Here is a 10938-nt window from a genome sequence, read left to right as displayed (position 1 = left end):
ATATGATCAGAGCTTGGTTGTCTGTCCTTCCATATGATCAGAGCTTGGTTGTCTGTCCTTCCATATGATCAGAGCTTGGTTGTCTGTCCATCCATATGATCAGAGCTTGATTGTCTGTCCATCCATATGATCAGAGCTTAGTTGTCTGTCCTTCCATATGATCAGAGCTTGGTTGTCTGTCCTTCCATATGCTCACAGCTTGATTATCTGTCCATCTAAACGATCAGATCTTGATCATCTGTCCTTCCATATGATCAGAGCTTGGTTGTCTGTCCTTCCATATGATCAGAGTTTGATTGTCTGTCCTTCCATATAAGATCTTGATCATCTGTCCTTCCATATGATCAGAGCTTGATTGTCTGTCCATCCATATGATCAGATCTTGGTTGTCTGTCCTTCCATATAATCAGAGCTTGGTTGTCTGTCCATCCATATGATCAGAGCCTGGTTGTCTGTCCATCCATATGAACAGAGCTTGATTGTCTGTCCATCCATATGATCAGAGCTTGGTTGTCTGTCCATCCATATGATCAGAGCTTGGTTGTCAGTCCATCCATATTGTCAGAGCTTGGTTGTCAGTCCATCCATATTATCAGAGCTTGGTTGTCAGTCCATCCATATAATCAGAGCTTGGTTGTCAGCCCATCCATATAATCAGAGCTTGGTTGTCAGCCCATCCATATTATCAGAGCTTGGTTGTCAGTCCATCCACATTACCAGAGCTTGGTTGTCAGTCCATCCATATTATCAGAGCTTGGTTGTCTGTCCATCCATATTATCAGAGCTTGGTTGTCAGTCCATCCATATGATTAGAGCTTGGTTGTCTGTCCATCCATATGATCATCAGAGCTTAGTTGTCAGTCCATCCATATAATCAGAGCTTGGTTGTCTGTCCATCCATATGATCATCAGAGCTTAGTTGTCAGTCCATCCATATGATCATCAGAGCTTGGTTGTCAGTCCATCCATATTATCAGAGCTTGGTTGTTAGTCCATCCATATGATTAGAGCTTGGTTGACTGTCCATCCATATGATCAGAGCTGGGTTGTCAGTCCATCCCTATTGTCAGAGCTTGGTTGTCTGTCCATCCATATTATCATCAGAGCTTGGTTGTAAGTCCATCCATATGATTAGAGCTTGGTTGTCTTTCCATCCATATGATCATCAGAGCTTGGTTGTCTGTCCATCCATATGATCATGAGCTCATTACAAAGCTGCCTGCGTGAGCAACTGTTTGACTTGATGCTGGTGAACAGACGGGGCAGTATGTGATGGCCCAGTTAACAATCTGGATGTGGCATGATGGCAAATTAGTTTACAATTTATATAAGGTAAAAGCTTTCAGGGTCATTAAATTAATCATTTACTATTATCAAAGATGGCAAGGTCAAAACAGTTTAAGATCATCAAAAATGCAGGTAGCCCTTAGGAACTTAGTAAATACATTATTCTGTCAGCTCTGTTGAAGTTGAATTGATGATTTATTGATTTTCATGTAAGAGGTTTACCTTCAATGTCATAGTACTGTATCATCCCTTTGTCTTAAACATAATATCATCTTCACAAGTATAAGATAAAGTAACTTTGATGTATCATTTAATTCCATTTACCTGACACATATCAGCATTATTAACCATGAGACTTACCAAACATTTTCATGCATTTATGCTTTCGGAAAATAATTTAGGAAACCTACGCTGCTTTGCTGGTCTGTCTGAATTGTTTGTCCAGGCCTTAACTTTGCTGGTTTGTCTGAATTGTTTGTACAGGCCTTTACTTTGCTGGTCTGTCTGAATTGTTTGTCCAGGCCTTAGCTTTGCTGGTCTGTCTGAATTGTTTGTCCAGGACTTAACTTTGCTGGTCTGTCTGAATTGTTTGTACAGGCCTTAACTTTGCTTGTCTGTCTGAATTGTTTGTCCAGGCCTTAACTATGCTGGTCTGACTGAATTGTTTGTCCAGGCCTTAACTTTGCTTGTCTGTCTGAATTGTTTGTCCAGGCCTTAACTTTGCTTGTCTGTCTGAATTGTTTGTCCAGGCCTTAACTTTGCTGTTCTGTCTGAATTGTTTGTCCAGGCCTTAACTTTGCTTGTCTGTCTGAATTGTTTGTCCAGGCCTTAACTATGCTGGTCTGACTGAATTGTTTGTCCAGGCCTTAACTTTGCTGTTCTGTCTGAATTGTTTGTCCAGGCCTTAACTTTTCTGGTCTGTCTGAATTGTTTGTCCAGGCCTTTACTTTGCTGGTCTGTCTGAATTGTTTGTCCAGGCCTTTACTTTGCTGGTCTGTCTGAATTGTTTGTACAGGCCTTAACTTTGCTGGTCTGTCTGAATTGTTTGTACAGGCCTTAACTTTGCTGGTCTGTCTGAATTGTTTGTCCAGTCCTTAACTTTGCTGGTCTGTCTGAATTGTTTGTACAGGCCTTAACTTTGCTTGTCTGTCTGAATTGTTTGTCCAGGCCTTAACTATGCTGGTCTGACTGAATTGTTTGTCCAGGCCTTAACTTTGCTGGTCTGTCTGAATTGTTTGTCCAGGCCTTAACTACTGACTCTCTGAAGAAATCTTTATGACATTTTAGTGATATATGTAGTGTGTGTCGCATACCACAATTGGGTGTGTACACCCAAGGTCAATGTCAATGTCACAATGAGGTCAAAGGTCAAAGGTCAAAGTTATTGTCCAGATCATAACTTCGAACTTGCTTAAGATAACTAAGTGAAATTTTAGATTAAGATATAGGATAGTAAGGCAGTGTGTCACATAACACTATTGGGTCCTATGCTTAAGGTCAAAGTAACATTGAGGTAAAAGGTCAAATACATCTTCCAGACCATATTTTCTGACTCCCTAAAAATAACTTCATCAAATTTTAATGATGGATGTAGGATGGTAATGGTGTGTTGTGTACCACTTTTGGATCTGTATGCCCAAGGTCAAGGTCACATGAGGTCAGATGTCAAATTCATCACACAGGCCATAACTTCTGACTTGCTGAAATTTGCCCAATGGAATTTTAAGAATTGATGCAAGATAGCATGGTGCTATGTTGCAAACTTTTTTTGGATTTGTACACCCAAGGCCAAGGTCACTTTGGGGTTAAAGGTCAAATTCAATATTGGGACTATAACTTCTGACTTACTTAAGAAACTAAATGACTTTTAATGGGTAGATGAAGGTTGGCAAGATTTTTTGTTTCTTACCAGTATAAGGTTTGTGTGCCAAAGATCAAGGTGACATTGAGGTCAAAGGTGAAAAATACATTGTCTTGATGACCTTTTTAGGGAATTATAATCTGTTAGATTTACTGATTTCTTGTCATTAACTAGTACACTAGTATTTCACCCAAGCACTTCTACCTATTGGGAGGTTTTTCATTTTGAGGATTTTTAGGTCACCTGAGACAACGTCCGGCGTCCGTCATGCGTCCGTAAACAATTTTCATTTTCGACTTCTTCTCCAAAACCCCTGAACCAATTTCAATGAAACTTTGCAGAAACCTTCCATGGCCAAAGGTCAACTAAAATTGTGAATTATATGGTCCCCAGCCCCCATGGGCCTGAAGGGTAAAATTGACTAAAATTTCAAAAATCTTCTTCTCAAGATCGTGGTATGGTAGAATCAAATACTCTTCACAGATGGAAGGGTCTTCAGGAGCTTTACCAAAATTGTGAATTTCATGACCCTGGGGTCTCACGTTTCCCCCTGGGGAGGGGGTAAACTTTACTATAGTTTATATAGGGAAATCACATTTTGGACCAACTTTGTTTAATTGCCATTGGAAGTAATTAAATTTAGGTTTGCATGCTAGATATTGAATAAGGTGGTTTTCTTGTTTTTTATTGTAACTTTGAATAATATTTCTGTTCATGTTAAAAACAAAAATCAATTCTCTGTATAAATATATCAGGTGACCGTTAAGGCCCATGGGCCTCTTGTTATATTATGGAAGAATAGTGAAATTTAAACCATAGTAGCATGTTGTGTTTGTAACTAAATTCTAGTGTAACATGTTTTGTGTGTTACAAATGTTTACCTTTACAGAATATTTGACATTGTAGTTTTTTCCAATAGAAATGTGACTATAACACAAAGGATTTTTTTTTTTCAACAGATTGGCTGGTAGAACATCCTTGATCAAGGATTACAAGGAAAAGTTTGACTGTGCAGAGAAGGTGACGTTCGATATAACGGAGATTGATATACACTCAGTGGCATCGTTGGTGAAGATGTACCTCAGGGAGCTTCCCGATTCCATCATTCCTTCTCAGTTTTATCAGAAGTTCATGAATATTGCTCTTAACTTTCAAGATGCTCGGGATCTTGACAGTAAAATGGAAGTTGTAGGTGAAGCTAATGTGGCTATTTCAGAACTTCCTGATGAAAATTACAATTCCCTAAGTTACATGTGTACATTTTTCTTTGATGTAGGTGAAAAATCAAGTATTAATAAAATGACACATCTAAATCTAGGGACTGTTTTAGGTCCCAATATTTTACGAAATATAACGGAGGTCAATACTCCAGAATTACTGATGGCAACAGCTGATCTCACTCAACAGTTGGCTTATATGTTGGTGTGTTACCCAGACAAAATATTTACCAAAGAAACAGAGAGCCCCCTACATGTTCCTGTGGACACGCTGCTCGATCTAAGTCCAGATGAAGAGACCAAGGATATTGGGAGCCTCCTCCAGCCTATGACAGGGGGGGAAAACTTCAGTCAACCTCTGATTCGCACAAGTTTGCTAGAGGAGCTCAAAGACATTCAGTTTGCTGACATTGATGTGTTTTCTCTCCCACAGAATGATCTGTCTCCTGTAAGTGACTTGTCCGACAAAACATCAGAGTCAGTCAGTTCCACAGATAATATGTGTGATGATAACAATGACCCTGATAGACCTATTGCCCCAAAAAGGAAGAGTAAGCTAGAGCGAGGTCGGCGGGTCAGTGAACGGGCCAAGAATGACCCTTGTCCACCATCCCCCACCTCTCCAACATTGTACAAACCAGACAGGTCAAGTCTCAAGAAGCGCAATAGGAACTCCTTGGACATCAATGGAGCCGGCATTGTGATACGGAACCATGAATCTCAGTGGGACAGGAGGTCGGTACAGGGCACAAGTGAGGGTGATAAAATATCAAAGTTGCGGCAGGAGGTGCGTGACCTCCATCAGACAATTGATGATATGAAACAGAAACATAACGAGGAGGTTTCCGCCACATCATTGAAGTATGAGAAACGTATCAAGGCGCTCTCTTCACAGCTGGAAACTATGAAGGAAAAGTATGACAAACATGTTTCTTCTCTGGAGAAGTCTAAGAAAGAGGAGATAAAAAATCTCTGTGTAAAACTGGAATCTGAACGATTATCAAGAAATGATGCTGTGAAGCGAGTGATTGAGCTGCAGACACGGCTACAACAATATCAGTCTGAGTTTGGCGTGATGGAGACTTAGTAGTACTCTAGGTGTGAAGTAGTACTCTAGGTGTGAAGTCAGAAGAAACACTATACTAGTATATTGCCAAACATTTACACACTAGGACCTGCTTTTATCTAATTTTCTTTAATCAGCTTAATGTCACATGAAGGTAATAATTTAAATGTGTTTAAAAATGACTTAATGAGTCACTGAACTGGTGAAGCTCGATACAGCTGGACCCAGAGCCACGAGGCACTGAACTGGTGAAGCTCGAAACAGCTGGACCCAGAGCCACGAGTCACTGAACTGGTGAAGCTTGATACAGCTGGACCCAGAGCCAAAATGTTGTTAATACTGTAGTAATGGTTTGGATGTTCTTTCATGGTTTAGAACATTCACAATCCTGGTTTTTGTGTCGACTGCAACGCGAGGCGACAAATAACTTTGTCGGCGGCATTGGTTGCGTCATCTGAAACAAGGTTTCTGTGCAATAACTTGAGGTCCCTTGGGTTGATTGAACTCAAACTTGGTACACATATTGCATATATATATAGCAATATAGTTTGGACAAGTTCGCATTTCAGAAGTTTACGTGCATTTTTGGTGGCGTTATGCCCCTTTTATTGGTAAATAAGGGCATTGTGTAGTAAATGCTAGATTATTTTGATTTTTTAATAAATTCCTTTCAAATTTTGTACGATAATGCTAGAAGCAATAATGTTCAACACATATTACAGGTTTTTCTGTCGAGTTTCAACTTTCTGCGTTTTGGCATATCTGTTTACGCGCTAACTCAAGCCAAAACACTTTTGTTACTAAAGCGCTGAGCAGGCGACACATCCACTCCCGTCTAATTCTTGTATCCTACTTACTTTACTATTCCTCTTACATTGTCCCTCCGCCACCTTCCACCAAACATACCATATTTCCATTCTCTTTCCTACACAACCCTTCCAATACCTCGTCCTAAATTCCTTTTTTTATCAACTGGACATAATCTGATCTGATCAAACTATCTTGCCAAAATGAGCTCAGCAACAAAGGTCATATACCCAATGTAGAATAGTGGTTTTAATTTATTTGATGTAAACAGAATGCTAACGTAACAATGTGATTATGTAAAGTTTATACTATAAACAAGTGGTTTGTTTATTTGTGAAGTACCCACCTGTATTTGTGTGGTTGGTATAGTGCCATATTGTACCAGTGACCAAGACATACCTAGGGTGATGTCGTCAGATAAAACTAGGATCAGGTCCACCACCCCCAACATGTTTCACCAGATTTTACAGACAGGGTAGATGGAAGCTCCTTGTAAGGTTAAGTGGGGATCAACATTTGTTAGGGTACATAAGTTGCTCCAATTTTAAGGATTAGGCACTAAACGAGTAAATGAAGTACTCACTTGGACCCCGGATTTAGCCGAGAAGGACAAACCTTGTACCCAGTAGTTACACTACACTTATCTCCCATCCTCTATTCACGGCCTTATTTCATAATCAATTAGGCCAAGGTGCCATATAATAAAGGGACTCCATTATCCTTACCATCACATACAGGTCATTTCTTTGTTATATAACCAGTTAGGTACTATAATAGGTACCCCAGAGTTTTTCAGTTAAAATTGTGTATGAACACTTCAGTGTTTTCATACATGGTTATGCTTCCACTTTGTAAAAGGTGCTGATACTTGCTTATATGTATTTGAAATAGTTTTTATCAACATATCGTTATCTCATTGTATGGTCAGTGTATATATATATCATCTAACTCCCATATTAAATGCTTTATATCCATCACCAACTATTAACTGTACAGTAATACCTTAATAGAGAGTAGATAATGATACAAGGGAAGATCTACTGTACAGTAATACCTTGATAGAGGGTAGATAATGATACAAGGGGAGGTCTACTGTACAGTAATTCCTTGATAGAGGGTAGATAATGATACAAGGGGAGGTCTACTGTACAGTAATACCTTGATAGAGGGTAGATAATGATACAAGGGGAGGTCTACTGTACAGTAATACCTTGATAGAGGGTAGATAATGATACAAGGGGAGGTCTACTGTACAGTAATACCTTGATAGAGGGTAGATAATGATACAAGGGGAGGTCTACTGTACAGTAATACCTTGATAGAGGGTAGATAATGATACAAGGGGAGGTCTACTGTACAGTAATACCTTGATAGAGGGTAGATAATGATACAAGGGGAGGTCTACTGTACAGTAATACCTTGATAGAGGGTAGATAATGATACAAGGGGAGGTCTACTGTACAGTAATACCTTGATAGAGGGTAGATAATGATACAAGGGGAGGTCTACTGTACAGTAATACCTTGATAGAGGGTAGATAATGATACAAGGGGAGGTCTACTGTACAGTAATACCTTGATAGAGGGTAGATAATGATACAAGGGGAGGTCTACTGTACAGTAATACCTTGATAGAGGGTAGATAATGATACAAGGGGAGGTCTACTGTACAGTAATACCTTGATAGAGGGTAGATAATGATACAAGGGGAGGTCTACTGTACAGTAATACCTTGATAGAGGGTAGATAATGATACAAGGGGAGGTCTACTGTACAGTAATACCTTGATAGAGGGTAGATAATGATACAAGGGGAGGTCTACTGTACAGTAATACCTTGATAGAGGGTAGATAATGATACAAGGGGAGGTAGTTCTCACTTTCTACATGTACAATAGTCAAAATTGTACAAGAATCTAGCACACTAATCACATTTTGATGATGAGATGGATGATAATGTACAATGTGTTATTTAATGTTATTGTGGACACTGATGAGGTGTTTATATTTCTTGTCAAAAAATATTGTAAAATGTACATTATCAGGTGTTTCTATGTTATGCAAATCACTGGTTGCTCAAAGTAGAATTTTGTTTTCTCTCTGATAATTCCCTTGTAAATGCTTTTGAATATCAGAATTGTTTCAAACTAGGTTAATGGTTAGATTGTGCAAATCATGTTCTATGATAAGACAAATTTTGAAGACTGAAGAATGGTGGCCTACAAATGCGTTGTTTCTTTGTATATATGGTATTGTAGACAGTATTGCCATTTCTCTATTGTTATGCTATGTGTGATATTTACTTGTCTTTCGTTCAGTAATTTGATGCCATGTTAAATTTTATTTCACTTTGATTTCATCATGAAAAACATCACAGATTTAAAGGGGAACATGTGTAATACTTACACAAGTAGACTTCTTGGGTTTTACTGGGCATGTTTTTAAATGATTTTATTGAAAATACTCAATATTATATCTCAAATGTATTCAGAATTCCTAGGCCATTGTCATAATATAATTGTAACTGTCACTCTCAGAGTGTAACCTCACTGGTGTCTTGTTTGATCCTACAGAAGTTTGGAGTCCAGTAACATTTTTCAGTGCACCTGGCCCAATCGGTCAGGTGTGTTTATACCATGGCTCTGCATCAGCCATTTATTGTCCCTCCATCAGCAAACCCTTCTCTTCCAGAACAGCTGAGTGGAATTGACTTACTTCGATCTGGAGCATTGTTGGGCCAAAGGGACTCAACATTGTATAAAAGGAGGATATGCCTCCCCTGGGGACAGACGAATGAGGCCCAATATGGGAAATATACAACCGAAAGTAAAGGTTTTAATCCTAGTCTTTTTGTACCATATTTGGTCAGGAGCATCCTTGGGCCAAGTGGGCTAAATGTTGTAAAAACAGACGATGTGGCCTCCCTTGGTGGTAAAGTAATTACTGGTTATACTCCCTGCAACAAAGATAGGGGGTATATTGGAATCAGGTTGTCTGTCCATCCGTCTGTCTGTCTGTAGACACCATCTTATTCAGCCGACTGCACCTACAGTTTTTAGCCAGATTTCTTGAAATTTCACTGAGGCAGTCAACACATTTTGTAGTTGTGCACCTGTGATTAAAATTTTGATCTGGCCTTTTTATGGGAGTTATGCCTCATGTGAAAGTTAGCCAAAAAAAAATCTAGGAATATCTTTTATACTTTTTCACCTGGTGTAATCAGATTTAGTAAATAAGTACAACTTGGGATGGCAAGAGTGTTAAGTGCAAAAACTGTGACCTATATGTTCACTTTTGACCTCAAAAGTTTATCTGGAGTATATCTTCTGTACTGTTTCACCTGGAGTGACCAGATTTGGTATGCAGGTATTTCTTGGCTAGCAGAGTGCAAGAAGTATGTCACTGTGACCTATGTCCTGTGGTAAGTGTACAGAGAAATCATTACCAGTGGTGGACTATGTGGACTATGCCTTGTTTGTTTAAAAATGTTCTCAAAAAAGTATTCCTGCCGTATGAGTCTGCCATTCTGATGGCAACACTTGATTTACTCAACCTGGGACTGGAATATGTTGAGGATAAGGGGACTCAATGTTGTATATTGAAAAGGTATAGCACCCACACTTGGGCTAAGGGGCTGGATCTGCCATGGGGAATCAGGGCATTGCTATGAAGCATCCTTGTAACAAGGCAATCAAATGGTATGTTAAGTTTCTGAGAGGCAAAGCCACAAAATGGTGAAATATTTGCAGTATTACTTTAAGCAAAATATTTTGACATGGTTGTTTAAATATCCAGGTGAATGATACAGGCCCTCTGGACTTACTGTTTCTGTCCTCCTACCAAGTTTGGTGATAGCTTTTCCCATTTTCAAAACTGTCTTTTTCTTGTTGAAGAGTAAACAGTCTATTATTCCTGATTGATCCAGTTGGCTAAATGATTTATCTGAGCAAAGTTATCATTTCCATGATAGTTCCAACTGAATGCTTCTATAAAGTTGCCATTGGTCACAATTTTATCCTAACTAAAAGTCTACAGTCACCTTTGTACTTATACTGTAGGCGTCCATACTTACTGACATTGTTACATTGTACCAGTAACACTGCTCACAGGTCCTGGTTGTATACTGGAGAGACTGTCACTGGATTACCTACCTGGTACCCTTTAACGGTTTTATATATCACATATTGCCAAGATTTACATTGCAAAGCTTGTATTGCCAATCTAGCATCACTTTATATAAGAGTAAGTTTCAGACCAGAACTAAATCTCAAGGAAAATTAAACATTCCAACAGGCAGTAATATTTATTTCTATGAAATTTACAATTAAAAACCTTCTCATCTGTTTTTTTAATCAATCCATCTTTTTTGTAAAAATGCTTATGATTAGTTTTAATGCTTTTTATTATCACAAATGATTTTTAAAGGTTCTGCAAAAATTGAATATTTGTGTTCAAAAACAGAATATTTCTCTTTTTATATTAAAATTTTAAGTATATGTACAATTATTTGATTTCTGAAAACAGATACACTTTTTATAACTAGAGAAATCTATGCTTGAAGCCCATTTTTATGTAGCTGATGATTCATTTTAAAAACAAAATTTGACCCCATCCTGAACCTGCAGGATGGGAGTAGTAATGTGTTGTATTGACTCAGAGATAAGATTAGTTTCTTCAACTTACCAAGTGATCAGGCCGTATT

General features: G+C 38.6%; 1 protein-coding gene across 1 annotated transcript in view; it reads left to right on the top strand.

Moving 5' to 3' along the window:
• The window catches only part of LOC110458189 (rho GTPase-activating protein 24-like), a 16011-nt gene extending 5364 nt beyond the window's left edge, over positions 1-10647 (top strand). Inside the window, exon 3 of the mRNA XM_021509788.1 lies at positions 4108-10647. Coding sequence (XP_021365463.1) covers positions 4108-5452 — 1345 coding nt within the window. The 3' untranslated portion in view covers positions 5453-10647. The remainder of the gene's footprint in view (positions 1-4107) is intronic.
• The last annotated feature ends 291 nt before the right edge of the window (positions 10648-10938 follow it).

The sequence above is a fragment of the Mizuhopecten yessoensis genome, unplaced genomic scaffold, assembly GCF_002113885.1.
Source record: "Mizuhopecten yessoensis strain PY_sf001 unplaced genomic scaffold, ASM211388v2 scaffold9499, whole genome shotgun sequence".
NCBI lineage: Eukaryota > Metazoa > Mollusca > Bivalvia > Pectinida > Pectinidae > Mizuhopecten > Mizuhopecten yessoensis.
This window is presented reverse-complemented; position numbering and strand designations above follow the sequence as displayed.